This window comes from Pleurodeles waltl, chromosome 1_2 (genome assembly GCF_031143425.1).
Source record: "Pleurodeles waltl isolate 20211129_DDA chromosome 1_2, aPleWal1.hap1.20221129, whole genome shotgun sequence".
Taxonomy (NCBI): domain Eukaryota; kingdom Metazoa; phylum Chordata; class Amphibia; order Caudata; family Salamandridae; genus Pleurodeles; species Pleurodeles waltl.
In genome coordinates, this window is record NC_090437.1 from 1,168,272,467 (window position 1) to 1,168,294,683 (window position 22,217).

Sequence of the window (22,217 nt, forward strand, 5' to 3'; positions counted from 1 at the left end):
ATCGCGGTCAGCCTCAAACTTTGACTTTGCCCCAGTTCTCGTGCAACCAGAGGACCAGATTGACGCTTTTCGTTTCTATGCGCTAGAAAACATGAATTCTTTAAAAATTCATATCTCCTGTTCCCCTTACCTAATTTTATTCATTTTGGTATCATTTTAAAGATAAAAATATAATCTATTCTTATAAATTTGGTGTTGGATCTTTATTGTGTTTTGTGTTTTACTGATTTACTATTTTGCGATTTTGAAATGCTTTACACCCCTGTCTCTTATGTTAAGCCTTGTCACTCGTTACCAAACTACCAAAGGTTGAGCAGGGTTTAATTTATTGAGTCCCGACTGGACCTAGTTGTGGTTAGTGTAGGTACCTACCTGCCCTTACCAGTAATCCACTTCTCAACAACTTGTGTCTCTAGATTTCCAGACCCCTGCTGTCTAGAAAATACCCTTTCAATTACTTGATCAAGAGTATTTCTGCATGCTTTTGCTGCAGTTACTCTCTTCACCAAAGTGATTGCTAACTTCAGACACAGCACCTCCGAGATGATTTTGATACGATCAGATCTGCTCTCTATGATGTCAGGCAAAATTTCCCACCAGGTTGTCTGTTTGGCTCCTGATGTCTTCAAATATGGATAACTTAAGCTTCTGTATAAAAGCACGGTTATCTTTAAGAAGCCAACATTTTCTCCCACAAGATCATTGTTTGCTTTTAAGTGGAAGAGGTCTTGCTTGCAGCAAGTATCAGCTAGTAGGTGGGCATCAGAACATGTCAGTATATACCTGCACTACCTTACCTTCTGTACCTATGTAAAACTGGTTGTAATCCCTGCTTACTGCTGGTCTCCTAAGGCATTTTACTCATCATTCTGGTGATTAAGGATTTCCCAGGTTTGAGTGCTTTATTTTTTCCAGTTAATAAATCCTAATGAAGTTGAATAATTGTATATGTACCGATTTTTGGGTTTCCCTCTAGCCAAATGTTTTCAAGAGCTTGTATTGTACAGGACATTTCTAGAACCCGTTGGATATTTCAACAGACATATATTTTCATTAGTTAAATATGGAAATATACCCTTTGCAGCTTAATGTTTACTCTAAACACACAAATATAGATAAATATGTATAAAATTAGCAAAACATATATATTGATAAATGCAGACAGAAAAGAAAAAAAAAGAAAAAAAATATACCATGAAACCGAGAGCCCTAATTACATTCAAGACACGTAAGGCGGCAGAACTCTACCAGTTGTTTTGTGGCACACTCCACCCAAGCAGTAAGTAAATCAGTAACAAAGAAAACTGTTGCAAGGTGTATAGTACAAACTGTTGATCACTGTTGCAAAATAAACCAGTTACTTACCAGTAATTAATGGTTTTGCTTGAAGATCTTCTAGATTCATATGCAAACCTCCCTTGTCCTCAGTGAAAGGGAGGTGGGGGGAATCAAGCTCCAAAAAAGTTACCACTGGTGTCTTTTTTTCAGTTTAAATGAGATATGACCGTTTAATTTCTTTCCTACTGTCATCAATCACGTACAAGTTTATGGTAGAACTCATTTTAATGTGTTGTGTAAGTATTATTTCTTTTTTGTTTTACAGAACTCTGGATTTGAATCATTAGTGGAAGAACTCTGCACCAAGCTTAAGGATCTTCAGGGCAAAGAAGGTAAACCAATTATTTTTACTATATGCATGCATAGTACAGTCTAACTTGGATAATATTCTTACCATTATGTTGTGTTAATCATCTTATAGTTACATTTCGATCAAATGAAACTAATGTAGAGGACCACTGACTTAGACTGAAAGAATATTTGTACACCATCCACCACCACAATGGGTCTCAGTGCACTGGTCTAAACACATTCTGAAGCTTGAGTGTGGTTGAGATCTTGATATCTGTCTAGTATTGGTGCATGTACTGAAAATTACTGAACTCCTAGTGGTCTGAGATTACATTTTGGGTCCATTAGGATAGATTTGTTTTTGCTCTGCAGATTGCCAGAATTCAACCACAATATGACTTTATAAGAAAGAATGGGTCGGTTTGATGGAGGTATTTAATGTAGGAGGCTGGACTGGCTTGTAGTGAGTACCAAGGGGTACTTGCACCTTGCACCAGGCCCAGTTATCCCTTATTAGTGTATAGGGTGTCTAGCAGCTTAGGCTGATAGATAATGGTAGCTTAGCAGAGCAGCTTAGGCTGAACTAGGAGACGTGTGAAGCTACTACAGTACCACTTAGTGTCATATGCACAATATCATAAGAAAACACAATACACAGTTATACTAAAAATAAAGGTACTTTATTTTTATGACAATATGCCAAAGTATCTTAGAGTGTACCCTCAGTGAGAGGATACGAAATATACACAAGATATATATACACAATACCAAAAATATGCAGTATAGTCTTAGAAAACAGTGCAAACAATGTATAGTTACAATAGGATGCAATGGGGACACATAGGGATAGGGGCAACACAAACCATGTACTCCAAAAAGTGGAATGCGAACCACGAATGGACCCCAAACCTTGTAGAGGGTCGCTGGGACTATTAGAAAATAGTGAGAGTTAGAAAAATAACCCTCCCCAAGACCCTGAAAAGTGAGTGCAAAGTGCACTAAAGTTCCCCTAAGGACAAAGAAGTCGTGTTAGAGGAATAATGCAGGAAAGACACAAACCAACAATGCAACAACGATGGATTTCCAATCTTGGGTACCTGTGGAACAAGGGGACCAAGTCCAAAAGTCACATCAAGTCGGAGATGGGCAGATGCCCAGGAAATGCCAGCTGCGGGTGCAAAGAAGCTTCTACTGGACAGAAGAAGCTGAGGTTTCTGCAGGAACGAAAAGGGCTAGAGGCTTCCCCTTTGGTGGACGGATCCCTCTCGCCTTGGAGAGTCGTGCAGAAGTGTTTTCCCGCCGAAAGACCGCCAACAAGCCTTGCTAGCTGCAAATCGTGCGGTAAGCGTTTTTGGATGCTGCTGTGGCCCAGGAAGGACTAGGATGTCGCAAATTGCGTCAGGAGAGAGAGGGGACGTCGAGCAAGACAAGGAGCCCTCTCAGCAGCAGGTAGCACCCGGAGAAGTGCCAGAAACAGGCACTACGAGGATGCGTGAAACGGTGCTCATCCGAAGTCGCACAAAGAAGTCCCACGTCGCCGGAGAACAACTTAGGAGGTCGTGCAATGCAGGTTAGAGTGCCGTGGACCCAGGCTGGACTGTGCACAAAGGATTTCCGCCGGAAGTGCACGGAGGCCGGAGTAGCTGCAAAAGTCGCGGTTCCCAGCAATGCAGTCTAGCGAGGTGAGGCAAGGACTTACCTCCACCAAACTTGGACTGAAGAGTCACTGGACTGTGGGGGTCACTTGGACAGAGTTGCTGGATTCGAGGGACCTCGCTCGTCGTGCTGAGAGGAGACCCAAGGGACCGGTAATGCAGCTTTTTGGTGCCTGCGGTTGCAGGGGGAAGATTCCGTCGACCCACGGGAGATTTCTTCGGAGCTTCTAGTGCAGAGAGGAGGCAGACTACCCCCACAGCATGCACCACCAGGAAAACAGTTGAGAAGGCGGCAGGATCAGCGTTACAGAGTTGCAGTAGTCGTCTTAGCTACTATGTTGCAGTTTTGCAGGCTTCCAGCACGGTCAGCAGTCGATTCCTTGGCAGAAGGTGAAGAGAGAGATGCAGAGGAACTCGGATGAGCTCTTGCATTCGTTATCTAAAGTTTCCCCAGAGACAGAGACCCTAAATAGCCAGAAAAGAGGGTTTGGCTACCTAGGAGAGAGGATAGGCTAGCAACACCTGAAGGAGCCTATCAGAAGGAGTCTCTGACGTCACCTGGTGGCACTGGCCACTCAGAGCAGTCCAGTGTGCCAGCAGCACCTCTGTTTCCAAGATGGCAGATGTCTGGAGCACACTGGAGGAGCTCTGGACACCTCCCAGGGGAGGTGCAGGTCAGGGGAGTGGTCACTCCCCTTTCCTTTGTCCAGTTTCGCGCCAGAGCAGGGCTAAGGGGTCCCCTGAACCGGTGTAGACTGGCTTATGCACATCTGTGCCCAAGAAAGCATTTCCAGAGGCTGGGGGAGGCTACTCCTCCCCTGCCTTCACACCATTTTCCAAAGGGAGAGGGTGTAACACCCTCTCTCAGAGGAAGTCCTTTGTTCTGCCAGGTCAGTTTGGCAGTACCAGGGTCTGTGCTACAGACCACTGGGATCATGGGATTGTGCCAACTATGCCAGGATGGTATAGAGGGGGCAATTCCATGATCATAGACATGTTACATGGCCATATTCGGAGTTACCATTGTGAAGCTACATATAGGTAGTGACCTATATGTAGTGCACGCGTGTAATGGTGTCCCCGCACTCACAAAGTCCGGGGAATTGGCCCTGAACAATGTGGGGGCACCTTGGCTAGTGCCAGGGTGCCCTCACACTAAGTAACTTAGCACCCAACCTTTACCAGGTAAAGGTTAGACATATAGGTGACTTATAAGTTACTTAAGTGCAGTGTAAAATGGCTGTGAAATAACGTGGACGTTATTTCACTCAGGCTGCAGTGGCAGGCCTGTGTAAGAATTGTCAGAGCTCCCTATGGGTGGCAAAAGAAATGCTGCAGCCCATAGGGATCTCCTGGAACCCCAATACCCTGGGTACCTCAGTACCATATATTAGGGAATTATAAGGGTGTTCCAGTAAGCCAATGTAAATTGGTAAAATTGGTGTAGGAAGTTGGCTCTGTATGTGCTATTTCAAAGTAAGGAATAGCATGCACAGAGTCCAAGGGTTCCCCTTAGAGGTAAAATAGTGGTAAAAATAGATAATACTAATGTTCTATTTTGTGGTAGTGTGGTCGAGCAGTAGGCTTATCCAAGGAGTAGTGTTAAGCATTTGTTGTACATACACATAGACAATAAATGAGGTACACACACTCAGGGACAAATCCAGCCAATAGGTTTTTGTATAGAAAAATATATTTTCTTAGTTTATTTTAAGAACCACAGGTTCAAATTCTACATGTAATATCTCATTTGAAAGGTATTGCAGGTAAGTACTTTAGGAACTTTAAATCATAAAAATTGCATGTATACTTTTCAAGTTATTGACAAATAGCTGTTTTAAAAGTGGACACTTAGTGCAATTTTCACAGTTCCTGGGGGAGGTAAGTTTTTGTTAGTTTTACCAGGTAAGTAAGACACTTACAGGGTTCAGTTCTTGGTCCAAGGTAGCCCACCGTTGGGGGTTCAGAGCAACCCCAAAGTCACCACACCAGCAGCTCAGGGCCGGTCAGGTGCAGAGTTCAAAGTGGTGCCCAAAACACATAGGCTAGAATGGAGAGAAGGGGGGTGCCCCGGTTCCGGTCTGCTTGCAGGTAAGTACCCGCGTCTTCGGAGGGCAGACCAGGGGGGTTTTGTAGGGCACCGGGGGGGACACAAGCCCACACAGAAATTTCACCCTCAGCAGCGCGGGGGCGGCCGGGTGCAGTGTAGAAACAAGCGTCGGGTTTGTAATGGAAGTCAATGGGAGATCTAGGGATCTCTTCAGCGCTGCAGGCAGGCAAGGGGGCAGTGTAGAAACAAGGGAAAACCTCCACTTGGTCAAGGGAGAGGGTCACTCCTCCAGTGAAAGTCCGGTCCTTCAGGTCCTGGGGGCTGCGGGTGCAGGGTCTCTCCCAGGTGTCGGGACTTAGGATTCAAAGAGTCGCGGTCAGGGGAAGCCTCGGGATTCCCTCTGCAGGCGGCGCTGTGGGGGCTCAGGGGGGACAGGTTTTTGTACTCACAGTCTTAGAGTAGTCCTGGGGTCCCTCCTGAGGTGTTGGATCGCCACCAGCCGAGTCGGGGTCGCCGGGTGCAGTGTTGCAAGTCTCACGCTTCTTGCGGGGAGCTTGCAGGGTTCTTTCAAGGCTGCTGGAAACAAAGTTGCAGCCTTTCTTGGAGCAGGTCCGCTGTCCTCGGGAGTTTCTTGTCTTTTCGAAGCAGGGGCAGTCCTCAGAGGATGTCGAGGTCGCTGGTCCCTTTGGAAGGCGTCGCTGGAGCAGGATCTTTGGAAGGCAGGAGACAGGCCGGTGAGTTTCTGGAGCCAAGGCAGTTGTCGTCTTCTGGTCTTCCTCTGCAGGGGTTTTCAGCTAGGCGGTCCTTCTTCTTGTAGTTTGCAGGAATCTAATTTTCTAGGGTTCAGGGTAGCCCTTAAATACTAAATTTAAGGGCGTGTTTAGGTCTGGGGGGTTAGTAGCCAATGGCTACTAGCCCTGAGGGTGGGTACACCCTCTTTGTGCCTCCTCCCAAGGGGAGGGGGGTCACATTCCTAACCCTATTGGGGGAATCCTCCATCTGCAAGATGGAGGATTTCTAAAAGTTAGTCACCTCAGCTCAGGACACCTTAGGGGCTGTCCTGACTGGCCAGTGACTCCTCCTTGTTGCTTTCTTTGTTCCCTCCAGCCTTGCCGCCAAAAGTGGGGGCCGTGGCCGGAGGGGGCGGGCAACTCCACTAAGCTGGAGTGCCCTGCTGGGCTGTGACAAAGGGGTGAGCCTTTGAGGCTCACCGCCAGGTGTTACAGCTCCTGCCTGGGGGAGGTGTTAGCATCTCCACCCAGTGCAGGCTTTGTTACTGGCCTCAGAGTGACAAAGGCACTCTCCCCATGGGGCCAGCAACATGTCTCTGGTGTGGCAGGCTGCTGGAACTAGTCAGCCTACACAGACAGTCGGTTAAGTTTCAGGGGGCACCTCTAAGGTGCCCTCTGTGGTGTATTTTACAATAAAATGTACACTGGCATCAGTGTGCATTTATTGTGCTGAGAAGTTTGATACCAAACTTCCCAGTTTTCAGTGTAGCCATTATGGTGCTGTGGAGTTCGTGTTTGACAGACTCCCAGACCATATACTCTTATGGCTACCCTGCACTTACAATGTCTAAGGTTTTGTTTAGACACTGTAGGGGTACCATGCTCATGCACTGGTACCCTCACCTATGGTATAGTGCACCCTGCCTTAGGGCTGTAAGGCCTGCTAGAGGGGTGGCTTACCTATACTGCATAGGCAGTGAGAGGCTGGCATGGCACCCTGAGGGGAGTGCCATGTCGACTTACTCGTTTTGTCCTCACTAGCACACACAAGCTGGCAAGCAGTGTGTCTGTGCTGAGGGAGAGGTCTCCAGGGTGGCATAAGACATGCTGCAGCCCTTAGAGACCTTCCTTGGCATCAGGGCCCTTGGTACTAGAAGTACCAGTTACAAGGGACTTATCTGGATGCCAGGGTCTGCCAATTGTGGATACAAAAGTACAGGTTAGGGAAAGAACACTGGTGCTGGGGCCTGGTTAGCAGGCCTCAGCACACTTTCAATTGTAAACATAGCATCAGCAAAGGCAAAAAGTCAGGGGGCAACCATGCCAAGGAGGCATTTCCTTACACAACCCCCCCCCCCCCAAACGAAAGAGGATGAGACTAACCTTTCCCAAGAGAGTCTTCATTTTCTAAGTGGAAGAACCTGGAAAGGCCATCTGCATTGGCATGGGCAGTCCCAGGTCTGTGTTCCACTATAAAGTCCATTCCCTGTAGGGAGATGGACCACCTCAACAGTTTAGGATTTTCACCTTTCATTTGCATCAGCCATTTGAGAGGTCTGTGGTCAGTTTGAACCAGGAAGTGAGTCCCAAAGAGGTATGGTCTCAGCTTCTTCAGGGACCAAACCACAGCAAAGGCCTCCCTCTCAATGGCACTCCAACGCTGCTCCCTGGGGAGTAACCTCCTGCTAATGAAAGCAACAGGCTGGTCAAGGCCATCATCATTTGTTTGGGACAAAACTGCCCCTATCCCATGTTCAGAGGCATCAGTCTGCACAATGAACTGCTTAGAATAATCTGGAGCTTTTAGAACTGGTGCTGAGCACATTGCTTGTTTCAGGGTGTCAAAGGCCTGTTGGCATTCCACAGTCCAGTTCACTTTCTTGGGCATTTTCTTGGAGGTGAGTTCAGTGAGGGCTGTCACAATGGATCCATATCCCTTCACAAACCTCCTGTAATACCCAGTCAAGCCAAGGAATGCCCTGACTTGAGTCTGGGTTTTTGGAGCTACCCAGTCCAGAATAGTCTGGATCTTGGGTTGGAGTGGCTGAACTTGGCCTCCACCTACAAGGTGGCCCAAGTAAACCACAGTTCCCTGCCCTATCTGGCATTTGGATGCCTTGATAGAGAGGCCTGCAGATTGCAGAGCCTTCAAAACCTTCTTCAGGTGGACCAGGTGATCCTGCCAGGTGGAGCTAAAGACAGCAATATCATCAAGATAAGCTGTGCTAAAGGACTCCAAGCCAGCAAGGACTTGATTCACCAACCTTTGGAAGGTGGCAGGGGCATTCTTTAAACCAAAGGGCATAACAGTAAACTGATAGTGCCCATCAGGTGTGGAGAATGCTGTTTTCTCTTTTGCTCCAGGTGCCATTTTTATTTGCCAGTACCCTGCTGTCAAGTCAAAGGTACTTAAGAATTTGGCAGCACCTAATTTATCTATGAGCTCATCAGCTCTTGGGATTGGATGAGCATCTGTCTTGGTGACAGAATTGAGCCCTCTGTAGTCCACACAAAACCTCATCTCTTTCTTTCCATCTTTGGTGTGAGGTTTGGGGACTAAGACCACTGGGCTAGCCCAGGGGCTGTCAGAGCGCTCAATTACTCCCAATTCCAGCATCTTGTGGACTTCCACCTTGATGCTTTCCTTAACATGGTCAGACTGTCTAAAGATTTTGTTTTTGACAGGCATGCTGTCTCCTGTGTCCACATCATGGGTACACAGGTGTGTCTGACCAGGGGTTAAGGAGAAGAGTTCAGGAAACTGTTGTAGGACTCTCCTACAATCAGCTTGCTGTTGGCCAGAGAGGGTGTCTGAGTAGATCACTCCATCTACTGTGCCATCTTTTGGGTCTGATGACAGAAGATCAGGGAGAGGTTCACTCTCTGCCTCCTGATCCTCATCTGTTACCATCAACAGATTCACATCAGCCCTGTCATGGAAGAGCTTAAGGCGGTTCACATGGATCACCCTCTTGGGGCTCCTGCTTGTGCCCAGGTCCACCAGGTAGGTGACCTGACTCTTCCTTTCTAGCACTGGGTAAGGGCCACTCCATTTGTCCTGGAGTGCCCTGGGAGCCACAGGCTCCAGAACCCAGACTTTCTGCCCTGGTTGGAACTCAACCAGTGCAGCCTTTTGGTCACACCAAAACTTCTGGAGCTGTTGGCTGGCCTCAAGGTTTTTGGTTGCCTTTTCCATGTACTCTGCCATTCTAGAGCGAAGGCCAAGTACATAGTCCACTATGTCCTGTTTAGGCTCATGGAGAGGTCTCTCCCAGCCTTCTTTAACAAGGGCAAGTGGTCCCCTTACAGGATGACCAAACAGAAGTTCAAAGGGTGAGAATCCTACTCCCTTCTGTGGCACCTCTCTGTAAGCGAAAAGCAGACATGGCAAGAGGACATCCCATCTCCTTTTGAGTTTTTCTGGGAGCCCCATGATCATGCCTTTTAATGTCTTGTTGAATCTCTCAACCAAGCCATTAGTTTGTGGATGGTATGGTGTAGTGAATTTATAAGTCACTCCACACTCATTCCACATGTGCTTTAGGTATGCTGACATGAAGTTGGTACCTCTGTCAGACACCACCTCCTTAGGGAAACCCACTCTGGTAAAGATACCAATGAGGGCCTTGGCTACTGCAGGGGCAGTAGTCGACCTAAGGGGAATAGCTTCAGGATACCTGGTAGCATGATCCACTACTACCAGGATATACATATTTCCTGAGGCTGTGGGAGGTTCTAGTGGACCAACTATGTCCACACCCACTCTTTCAAAGGGAACCCCCACCACTGGAAGTGGAATGAGGGGGGCCTTTGGATGCCCACCTGTCTTACCACTGGCTTGACAGGTGGGGCAGGAGAGGCAAAACTCCTTAACCATGTTGGACATATTGGGCCAGTAGAAGTGGTTGACTAACCTCTCCCACGTCTTGGTTTGTCCCAAATGTCCAGCAAGGGGAATGTCATGGGCCAATGTTAGGATGAACTTCCTGAACAGCTGAGGCACTACCACTCTCCTAGTGGCACCAGGTTTGGGGTCTCTGGCCTCAGTGTACAGGAGTCCATCTTCCCAATAGACCCTATGCGTTCCATTTTTCTTGCCTTTGGACTCTTCAGCAGCTTGCTGCCTAAGGCCTTCAAGAGAGGGACAGGTTTCTTGTCCCTTACACAGCTCCTCCCTTGAGGGTCCCCCTGGGCCCAAGAGCTCAACCTGGTAAGGTTCAAGCTCCAAAGGCTCAGTTCCCTCAGAGGGCAGAACTTCTTCCTGAGAAGAGAGGTTCCCTTTCTTTTGCTGTGTTGCAGTTGGTTTCCCAACTGACTTTCCTTTCCTCTTGGTAGGCTGGGCCATTCTTCCAGACTCCAGCTCTACTTGTTCACCCTGTGCCTTGCACTGTGCTCTTGTTTTCACACACACCAGTTCAGGGATACCCAGCAATGCTGCATGGGTTTTTAGTTCTACCTCAGCCCATGCTGAGGACTCCAGGTCATTTCCAAGCAGACAGTCCACTGGGATATTTGAGGAGACCACCACCTGTTTCAGGCCTTTGACCCCTCCCCATTCTAAAGTAACCATTGCCATGGGATGTACTTTTCTCTGATTGTCAGCGTTGGTGACTGTGTAAGTTTTTCCAGTCAGGTATTGGCCAGGGGAAACCAGTTTCTCTGTCACCATGGTGACACTGGCACCTGTATCCCTCAGGCCCTCTATTCTAGTCCCATTAATTAAGAGTTGCTGTCTGTATTTTTGCATGTTAGGCGGCCAGACAGCTAGTGTGGCTAAATCCACCCCACCCTCAGAAACTAGAGTAGCTTCAGTGTGGACCCTGATTTGCTCTGGGCACACTGTTGATCCCACTTGGAGACTAGCCATACCAGTGTTACCTGGATGGGAGTTTGGAGTGGAACCTTTCTTGGGACAGGCCTTGTCTCCAGTTTGGTGTCCATGCTGTTTACAGCTATGACACCAGGCCTTTTTGGGATCAAAGTTTTTACCCTTGTACCCATTGTTTTGTGAAGAGGCTCTGGGCCCACCCTCCTGTGCAGGTTTTTGGGGGCCTGTAGAAGACTCTTTACTATTTTTAGTTTTGGTTGTCTCATCACCCTTCCCCTGGGGAGTCTTTGTGACCCCTTTCTTTTGGTCACCCCCTGTTGAAGTCTTGGACACCCTTGTCTTGACCCAATGGTCCGCCTTCTTTCCCAATTCTTGGGGAGAAATTGGTCCTAGGTCTACCAGATGCTGATGCAGTTTATCATTGAAACAATTACTTAACAGGTGTTCTTTCACAAATAAATTGTACAGCCCATCATAATTACTTACACCACTGCCTTGAATCCAACCATCTAGTGTTTTCACTGAGTAGTCAACAAAGTCAACCCAGGTCTGGCTCGAGGATTTTTGAGCCCCCCTGAACCTAATCCTGTACTCCTCAGTGGAGAATCCAAAGCCCTCAATCAGGGTACCCTTCATGAGGTCATAAGATTCTGCATCTTTTCCAGAGAGTGTGAGGAGTCTATCCCTACACTTTCCAGTGAACATTTCCCAAAGGAGAGCACCCCAGTGAGATCTGTTCACTTTTCTGGTTACACAAGCCCTCTCAAAAGCTGTGAACCATTTGGTGATGTCATCACCATCTTCATATTTTGTCACAATCCCTTTGGGGATTTTTAACATGTCAGGAGAATCTCTGACCCTATTTATATTGCTGCCACCATTGATGGGTCCTAGGCCCATCTCTTGTCTTTCCCTTTCTATGGCTAGGAGCTGTCTCTCTAAAGCCAATCTTTTGGCCATCCTGGCTAACAGGAGGTCATCTTCACTGAGAGCATCCTCAGTGATTTCAGAAATGTGGGACCCTCCTGTGAGGGACTCACTATTTCTGACTAACACAGTTGGAGACAGGACTTGAGGGGTCCTGTTCTCCCTATTTAGGACTGGAGGAGGGACATTGGCCTCCAAGTCACTAATTTCTTCCTCTGTGATGTCATCATCAGAGGGGTTGGCTTTTTCAAACTCTGCCAACAGCTCCTGGAGCTGAATTTTGGTAGGTCTGGAGCCAATGGTTATTTTCTTTATATTACAGAGAGACCTTAGCTCCCTCATCTTAAGATGGAGGTAAGGTGTGGTGTCGAGTTCCACCACCTGCATCTCTGTATCAGACATTATTCTGCTAAGAGTTGGAATACTTTTTTAAGAATCTAAAACTGTTTCTAGAATCTAATTTCAAACTTTTAACAAACTTTTAAACTCTAAAAAGACAATGCTAAACAGGGACTTAACACACAAGGCCCTAGCAGGACTTTTAAGAATTTAGAAAAATTTCAAATTGCAAAAATGAATTTCTAATGACAATTTTGGAATTTGTCGTGTGATCAGGTATTGGCTGAGTAGTCCAGCAAATGCAAAGTCTTGTATCCCACCGCTGCCACCAATGTAGGAAGTTGGCTCTGTATGTGCTATTTCAAAGTAAGGAATAGCATGCACAGAGTCCAAGGGTTCCCCTTAGAGGTAAAATAGTGGTAAAAATAGATAATACTAATGCTCTATTTTGTGGTAGTGTGGTCGAGCAGTAGGCTTATCCAAGGAGTAGTGTTAAGCATTTGTTGTACATACACATAGACAATAAATGAGGTACACACACTCAGGGACAAATCCAGCCAATAGGTTTTTGTATAGAAAAATATCTTTTCTTAGTTTATTTTAAGAACCACAGGTTCAAATTCTACATGTAATATCTCATTTGAAAGGTATTGCAGGTAAGTACTTTAGGAACTTTAAATCATAAAAATTGCATGTATACTTTTCAAGTTATTGACAAATAGCTGTTTTAAAAGTGGACACAGTGCAATTTTCACAGTTCCTGGGGGAGGTAAGTTTTTGTTAGTTTTACCAGGTAAGTAAGACACTTACAGGGTTCAGTTCTTGGTCCAAGGTAGCCCACCGTTGGGGGTTCAGAGCAACCCCAAAGTCACCACACCAGCAGCTCAGGGCCGGTCAGGTGCAGAGTTCAAAGTGGTGCCCAAAACACATAGGCTAGAATGGAGAGAAGGGGGGTGCCCCGGTTCCGGTCTGCTTGCAGGTAAGTACCCGCGTCTTCGGAGGGCAGACCAGGGGGGTTTTGTAGGGCACCGGGGGGGACACAAGCCCACACAGAAATTTCACCCTCAGCAGCGCGGGGGCGGCCGGGTGCAGTGTAGAAACAAGCGTCGGGTTTGTAATGGAAGTCAATGGGAGATCTAGGGATCTCTTCAGCGCTGCAGGCAGGCAAGGGGGGGGTTCCTCGGGGAAACCTCCACTTGGTCAAGGGAGAGGGACTCCTGGGGGTCACTCCTCCAGTGAAAGTCCGGTCCTTCAGGTCCTGGGGGCTGCGGGTGCAGGGTCTCTCCCAGGTGTCGGGACTTAGGATTCAAAGAGTCGCGGTCAGGGGAAGCCTCGGGATTCCCTCTGCAGGCGGCGCTGTGGGGGCTCAGGGGGGACAGGTTTTTGTACTCACAGTCTTAGAGTAGTCCTGGGGTCCCTCCTGAGGTGTTGGATCGCCACCAGCTGAGTCGGGGTCGCCGGGTGCAGTGTTGCAAGTCTCACGCTTCTTGCGGGGAGCTTGCAGGGTTCTTTCAAGGCTGCTGGAAACAAAGTTGCAGCCTTTCTTGGAGCAGGTCCGTTGTCCTCGGGAGTTTCTTGTCTTTTCGAAGCAGGGGCAGTCCTCAGAGGATGTCGAGGTCGCTGGTCCCTTTGGAAGGCGTCGCTGGAGCAGGATCTTTGGAAGGCAGGAGACAGGCCGGTGAGTTTCTGGAGCCAAGGCAGTTGTCGTCTTCTGGTCTTCCTCTGCAGGGGTTTTCAGCTAGGCAGTCCTTCTTCTTGTAGTTTGCAGGAATCTAATTTTCTAGGGTTCAGGGTAGCCCTTAAATACTAAATTTAAGGGCGTGTTTAGGTCTGGGGGGTTAGTAGCCAATGGCTACTAGCCCTGAGGGTGGGTACACCCTCTTTGTGCCTCCTCCCAAGGGGAGGGGGTCACATTCCTAACCCTATTGGGGGAATCCTCCATCTGCAAGATGGAGGATTTCTAAAAGTTAGTCACCTCAGCTCAGGACACCTTAGGGGCTGTCCTGACTGGCCAGTGACTCCTCCTTGTTGCTTTCTTTGTTCCCTCCAGCCTTGCCGCCAAAAGTGGGGGCCGTGGCCGGAGGGGGCGGGCAACTCCACTAAGTTGGAGTGCCCTGCTGGGCTGTGACAAAGGGGTGAGCCTTTGAGGCTCACCGCCAGGTGTTACAGCTCCTGCCTGGGGGAGGTGTTAGCATCTCCACCCAGTGCAGGCTTTGTTACTGGCCTCAGAGTGACAAAGGCACTCTCCCCATGGGGCCAGCAACATGTCTCTGGTGTGGCAGGCTGCTGGAACTAGTCAGCCTACACAGACAGTCTGTTAAGTTTCAGGGGGCACCTCTAAGGTGCCCTCTGTGGTGTATTTTACAATAAAATGTACACTGGCATCAGTGTGCATTTATTGTGCTGAGAAGTTTGATACCAAACTTCCCAGTTTTCAGTGTAGCCATTATGGTGCTGTGGAGTTCGTGTTTGACAAACTCCCAGACCATATACTCTTATGGCTACCCTGCACTTACAATGTCTAAGGTTTTGTTTAGACACTGTAGGGGTACCATGCTCATGCACTGGTACCCTCACCTATGGTATAGTGCACCCTGCCTTAGGGCTGTAAGGCCTGCTAGAGGGGTGGCTTACCTATACTGCATAGGCAGTGAGAGGCTGGCATGGCACCCTGAGGGGAGTGCCATGTCGACTTACTCGTTTTGTCCTCACTAGCACACACAAGCTGGCAAGCAGTGTGTCTGTGCTGAGGGAGAGGTCTCCAGGGTGGCATAAGACATGCTACAGCCCTTAGAGACCTTCCTTGGCATCAGGGCCCTTGGTACTAGAAGTACCAGTTACAAGGGACTTATCTGGATGCCAGGGTCTGCCAATTGTGGATACAAAAGTACAGGTTAGGGAAAGAACACTGGTGCTGGGGCCTGGTTAGCAGGCCTCAGCACACTTTCAATTGTAAACATAGCATCAGCAAAGGCAAAAAGTCAGGGGGCAACCATGCCAAGGAGGCATTTCCTTACAATTGGTCACTAGCCTGTTAGTGACAATTTGAAAGAAATGAGAGAGCATAACCACTGAGGTTCTGATTAGCAGAGCCTCAGTGAGACAGTTAGTCACTACACAGGTAACACATTCAGGCACACTTATGAGCACTGGGGCCCTGGAGAACAGGGTCCCAGTGACACATACAACTAAAACAACATATATACAGTGAAAAATGGGGGTAACATGCCAGGCAAGATGGTACTTTCCTACATTTAATCACAATGTTTAGGACTCCAACTGCCATGCAGTCCATGAGTCAGTGCCAAACTCTGCTAGATAAAAAAAAAGGTGTTCTCTCCTGTAGAGCCTAAAGACAATACTCATTATTGTATTCTGGGTCTATGGAAGCCAAACCAAAAGTTCCTGAAGAAGAGCATTGTAGAGGACATTTACTGCAGCACCAATTCGGATTACACTGTTCTTCTAGGAAAGCAGTGGGACACATAGGTTTGAGTATGTTGGTGTTGTGTACTAAGCAGTTTTTCTATTACTGCATTGACTTGTAGGGTATGAAAGGCCTTTACGTCAGAGCCCCAGATTGTTTTCTAAGTTTGTTGGAAGCAGGTTCAGCTCTAAAGTATATAGGATGCCAAGGGTCCTTAGTGAGACCCTCCCATACCACTTAGGATACCACTAAAAATACCACATTGACTCAACTTTTCTACATTGCATACCTTCTATGCTCAGTTGGATATCAAGTAGTACTAAAAACTATTATCACAGCTTTAAATCTTCAGTTTATCAGGGTAGATCGTTCCCTTCCTTCACCTATTGATACCTATCCAACTAAGTTTCTGAAACTTTTTCCTCAGTTATTCTTCTGTTTCCTCTTGACTCTGTTGGATGTACTAGTTGCATGTCAAACAAGCATTGGCAAAGCCAGCAGGTTTTGCCTATGCAAAATCTGTTGGTTTTGTTAAAAAAATTGTACATGTTGCACAGCAGTTCAACTGAGTGCTTAGTTGCTTAGAATTAAGAAAAAAATGACACTAACATTGTCCATGTCTTAGCGCTCTTTTTTTAATTTATTTTTTATTTTTTATATCTTAAGATAAAATAGGAAGGAAAAGAGAAGGAAGTGATGCGGGAGGGGTTAAGGGGAGAAGGGAGGGAGAAATTGAAGAGATTAAGTCCGTGAGGTAGGAAGGAGTGATGTGATGTGATGGGAAGGAAGAGTGGAAAGGGGAAGGAATTAAGAGAAGGGAGGATGTGAGGAAGAGAAAGATGGAGGGAGGGAGACAGAGGAAACAAGGATGGCTGAGAAAGAGTTGGCAGAGAAATGAAGAAGAAAAAGAAAGAAAAGACTCAGTAAAAGGTGGAAAGGAAAGGTAAGAATGACTGGAGTAAGTGAAGGACAAATGTGGTGAAGTAGTGGGGGGATGAAAGAATGCCTGGTATAAGATCACGGAGTGAAGAGAGGTGTTACGAAGAGGAAGGAGGAGGAGGAAAGGAGGGAATGATGAAAGATAGGGAGGCAGAGAGGAAGATAGGTGGAAGGGACTGTAGAAGTGAATAGGAAGGTGGATTTGAGGGAAGGAGGAATTGAGGAAGGGTGGAAGAGATGGTTGTAATAATGAGTGGGATAGGAACAAAGGCAGGGACAGACAATAAGGAAAGTAGGAAGGAAGGGAAGAAACAAGTATGAGTGATTAAAGCGGGCACTAAGGCAGGAAGGAATAGTGGAATAAAGAGAGAGAAAAGAAGGGTGGGTCTGAAGGAAGGATATAGGGAGGAAGGGTGGAAGAGATGGTGGAACAGTAAAAGTTGGTCAGAGGTAATGGTAGGTTTGAATGAAGGACGTAGGGTAGAAGAGATAGTGGAAGAGATGAAATGGAATGGAAAAAACATAAGGGTGGAAGGGAGGAGGTTGAAGAAAAAGATAAGACTGTGAGGGGAGAGAAGGATGTAATGAATGAGAAAGGGAGCATGAGAAGAAGAGAGGGAAAGAGGTGGTGGAAGTAATGAAGAGAAGGGAAGGAGATAAGCAAAAGAGAAAGGACTGAAGAATGGAGAGAGGATGGAAGGAATACCTGATAGAAAGAAGGATATGAGGCGGTAAAGCATGGATGCAGGTCAGAAGAATGAAAGAGAAAAGAGGACCACAGGATGTAAGCAAAGAAAGAAAGAAAGGAAGAGAGGGGAGGCAGGAGCCCACTCACCCTGGTACGTGGCGTATATGCATGATACTTCCACAGGCTCAGGAGCAGCAAATTAGTTGTCATCATATCGATTCCCTAGAGATAACATAAGTTTGGAGCTGGATATGTCCTGTGTACAGGTCTAAAGACAGGAGTGAAACAAAGAGAACTACTCGGTGTAAGAGAAGCAGGTCTTACTACTTGCACCTACTGGAGCTGGACCAAAAGATGCTGTGCCCCAGCCGCACTGGAGCAGGCGGAGCTGTAGCCCGAAAAACACATACAAACCTGCTACCCTGACTGGTAGCAAATGGTGGCCTGGCTCTCCACACTCAGCTGCCCGCAGCTTGTGATTATTTTTGGCCATTATAGGAAATGTCAGGAGATTTGAATGACCACATAAGACGATAATGATCTAAAAAATGGAACATAAACAGGAAGATAGATGCAGATGGCCGGAAAACACAAGCTGCTGCATCCCAACTCCTTCCATTGCAATCAAGGATATGACATCAGATGTGATGTAGCGATGTTGTAATGACACTTTCTTCAGGGCATGAGTATTTACTAATGTAAGACTGAGAGGTCCCATGTGTCGGCATGAGAGGCTAGAAGATGGTGTGGGTGCAAGACTGAGGAGGATGCATTGTGATATGCATCTGAATACCGAGACGGACATTATTTGTTAAAGTAAACAAGGAACATCGACGAATGGGAGAGACCACAATGAAGCAGGAGGGGTTGTAAGGGACAAGGACATCGAAGCAGTGCTCTAATCGCTACATGTTAGAAATACTTAGTCATATTTCACCACTCAGCCTCCCCCAAACATGCTCTTCAATGACTGCCTTGCTCTCTTCCTCCAGCTCTTGAGAGACTAGGAGATGGCGTGTGTGTAAGACTGACGAGAATGCATTGTGATATGCATCTGAATCCCGAAGCTCTAATTAGTTTCTAAAGTAAACAAGGGTGAGACCGTGATGAAGCAGGAGGGAGGCTGGCAAGGGCAGGGATCAGCGCTGAAAAGTAAAATATAAGCCCACATGAGAAAATGGGTTAAAGAGGGGGGCATCTGCGCTGAAAAGTTGAGTGGGTTAAAGAGAAGGGGGAGCACCAAAAACTAAAATATGAAAGGGGAGTGCTGAAAAGTTATTAAAAAAAAGAGTACCTGCAGGAGCCTTTGGCCAGTATAAGGACATTGGCCAACGGAAGAGAGTACTTGATCCAAGTCCCATGGACGAAGACTCGACTCAAAGCCTTGGAGGAAGTCTGATCCCAGTGGAGCTGCTGTCCAGTAGGGAGACTGGAATGGAGAGTAACATGGGAGACAACCAATGGTAAGTATAGTTAATTAATGGGCGGGCTCTAAGCCCCTAGATTTTATTTTTATTATTATTATTTTTTATTTATAAAAGATTTTACAAGCGGTGTGCAGGTGAAACATAAGAACCAGAACATGTTTGGGACTTTGAGTTATTGGTTTGAATGGCTGTCCTGGTGCATACAAACTTTCAGGGCCGTCCTATAGGCTCACACATTTAAGTAATGCTCCTAGATATTTGATATACCTCTTTTTATGGTATCCAACCGTCACAGATTCCCATCCCTCAGGAGATTCAGATATATCATTGATAGTTTAATCAAGAGAATCGCTCTTCGAACCCCTGATTGCCATTATTAATGTATCCCTTTATGCAAATGAGGAGATCCTTTGGAACATACATTTTGTTACCAGGCCCATATATAGTATAAATGCTCTATCATCTGTTGGCACCCCGTTGACCAGATTGCATCTTGTAGATGTCCATTGTAACTTTATAATTTTCTTCTTGCATTGACTAATGGATTTATTGGCTGCATCTCCTGTCTTCTATCTGAGAATAATCCCTGGTTCTTGATGGACAGTTGTACCTAATAGGAGCTAAAAAGAATTCTGTAGACATCCAAGAAGACCTGTCCTCTTTCTTCAAAATTGGGTCTTCTTCCTCCTCTGTTTCTAGGTTTGTTGTACGCTACAATCATGTAACACCTACCTGAATGCAAAAGAAGCCTTTAGAACTTCATAAATGTGGCATGTCAATCAATGAAATAGGATTCATAAAGCACACTGATAACCTGCGAAGGTATCCAAGTGCTAAGATCCAAGCTGCTCGGGTTGCATCAGTTGTTAAGCAAGGCCTTGTGACCCCTTCTGAACTCATGAACAGAGGGTGAATTCAAGGGAAGGAGGGGGAGGCTGTGCCAGGACTTTGTTTTGCGGTAGGAGAAGGAGCATCCTCTACTGTTACTTCGGCAGATGTGAGTGAGGGAGATAAATGCAGATTGCAGGAGTCTGGAGGGTTGGTGGAAGCTCATGTGGTGGTTGATGTATGCTGGTCCTTGATTGTGCCGGGCTTTGTAGGCATGAGTCAGAATTTTGAATTGGCACCGCTGTGGATGGGCAGCCAGTGGAGTTTCTTCGAATGAGGAGTGATGTGGGTCCGTCTGGGGAGGTCGAGGGTGAGTCTGGCTGCAGAGTTGTGAATGGTCTGCAGTCTCTTCAGGAGGTGCGAGTTAATTCCTGTGTGGAGTGCGTTGCCATAGTCCAAGCGGCTGATGACAAGAGATTGAGTGACATTGCTTCTGGTGGAGACTGGGAGCCATTTGAAGATCTTTCGGAGCATGTGCAGAGTGAGGAAGCAGATGGAGGAGACTGTATTTTTCAGATTCTTAATGGTGAGTTTGCTGTCCAAGAAGATGCCAATGTTCTGGGTGTGGTCCATGAGAGAGGGTCCCAGTTCAGCAGGCCACAATGTGTCGTTCCATGGGGAGGTGAGGTCCCAAAGATTAGCACTTCTGCCTTGTCTCTGTTGAGCTTGAGGCACTTGTTTTGCATCCGGTCGGCGACGCTAGTCATGCATTAGTGGAAGCTGGTCTTAGTGATGGATTGGTCTTCGGATAGAGAGAGGATGAGCTGGGTGTCATCTGCTTGGAAGATAACATTTAGTCTGATTTCTGACGACGTTGGCTGTGGGGGAGGGTTGTTCTTGCTGTGACCCAAACTTTTAGATTGTTTTTTCTGTATATTCCTGTAATTGTCAGCAACTTGTACTCCACAGTGGTGCTAGTCCACTGAGGGTTCTTTGGCTGTTTATTGTTTTGTCATCCGAGTTGTGCTGTGATGACTTGAGGATACCCCAAACTCTACACCCTTTGTAAGAAGGGGACTATGACACCTTAAACCAGACTGTGCAGTGTGTGGCAATGGTTGACCGCAAATAGATTATCCAGATGCACAGGCTTTTTCACATATACACCTAAGAATATACTGGCTACTGATCCCAGTTAAATGTAATTCAGTTACTAAAACTGAGGTCCAATGCCTTCAGCCTTTGTGGGCCATACATGAATGCATCCCCACCCCTAGTCTGTATAGTGGGTGTGGTTTACTGATGAATTTATGATCGATGGGCCCCATTTGCACTCCAGGTCCCTGCTGCACAATTGTTTTCCCCCCCTATATAAAGCTAACCAGGTCTGTGGTGCCCATGCTAACCTGCACATACTCCTTTCCAAATCCCCTGTTTTACCTGAAGGATGGGGATGGCAATCAGTTAACTGCTTTGTTCAGAGAAGGTTTCTCCTTACTTAAGTACATACCCCTCATCCCGGATTCCTGTGATATTAGTTCCTTGGATCTCTGATAAGATTCAGGGCTGTGGCTCCATTCCAAAAACCAGTGGAGCCACATTGCCTGGGGACTTTTTGCTGCAACAGTAATAAAACTGGGAAAAGGCATTTGCTGTGGATTGGAGTAGGGTTTACACTCAAATTCAGCCAGATCTGGATGGCTACGGCTTTCAGCCTTGTCTACTAGAGTTGTGTAAATATTCCTACCCATAGCCAGTACTTGGTTGTTTGAGGATAGTCTGGGCACACAGTGAAGTCTGCACAATAGGGTAGGACAAAGGCTTCCAGCCAGGAGTGAATCTTCTGCTGAGTTGCTGCTTTCCCACCAGCCACTGAGAAGGTTGCATGAAGCCTTGCTGCTATGAACTGTTGAAAGGAGAAATTATCTGCACATGAAGTTGGGCTGCACCTTCCAGAATAAGCTGACTTGAATCTAGAAATACTTGCACAAGACCCTGCTTACTGCAGAATATTCATGGTGATGTCTCTACAGACTCACATTTTTCCATAGGGCACAGATATCCATAGATTAGCTAGCCAGGAGCTTCATCATTGTGCCGTAACAAGACCTGGTGAGCCTGCACTGTCCAGGATCTAGAATGTATTCCCACCCTCCTCAGACTTATTGCAACCATAGTTCAGTTTGCCTTCACATCGCTAGCATGGGTTTGGACTTTTTTGGCTAGAATTGGTCAACTTAATTCCAGAACTCTTTGAACTATCCTAGTATCTTCTCTTCAAGATATATCAACATTTTTATTTGCGGTCAAACTCCTTCCCTAAAGGACCATTTTGGAGTTGAAACGTTTGAGACAAACAAGTGAAAGGGGTTTCCTACACCCAACAATCCCAATTGTGATCTTTGGGCACTGAGATTTAGTCCCTAATACTTTAGGCATCCATTTGGACCTTATGTGAGCTACATGCCAAATAGTACATTTGCTCTAGATATTACCTCTAGTTAGATGCTGTTCTGGTTGTGGGACTTCAGATATGTTGGAACTGTATCCCTGATAGAATAGCAATGGCCAGACCCTTGGTCACCATTAAATTCTCCACCACCTCTTCCAAGGAGCAGGACCTGGTGCTATAGCAACTCCCCCATTTACAATAAACAGTAACTGGCCCATCATTGACTGCAGCCCACGCTGCTGCCTTTGATCCTGTACAGTTCCCCATCATTCATTTGCACAAGAAATGACATCACTG

At 46.8% G+C, this 22,217-nt stretch overlaps 1 protein-coding gene across 2 annotated transcripts in view; it reads left to right on the plus strand.

The window, feature by feature from the left end:
• Positions 1 to 22,217, plus strand: part of KIAA0232 (KIAA0232 ortholog) — a 398,715-nt gene that overhangs the window by 135,263 nt on the left and 241,235 nt on the right. For both annotated transcript variants that reach the window (XM_069203179.1, XM_069203181.1), the window contains exon 4: positions 1,604 to 1,670. In XM_069203179.1, coding sequence (XP_069059280.1) covers positions 1,604 to 1,670 — 67 coding nt within the window. The remainder of the gene's footprint in view (positions 1 to 1,603; positions 1,671 to 22,217) is intronic.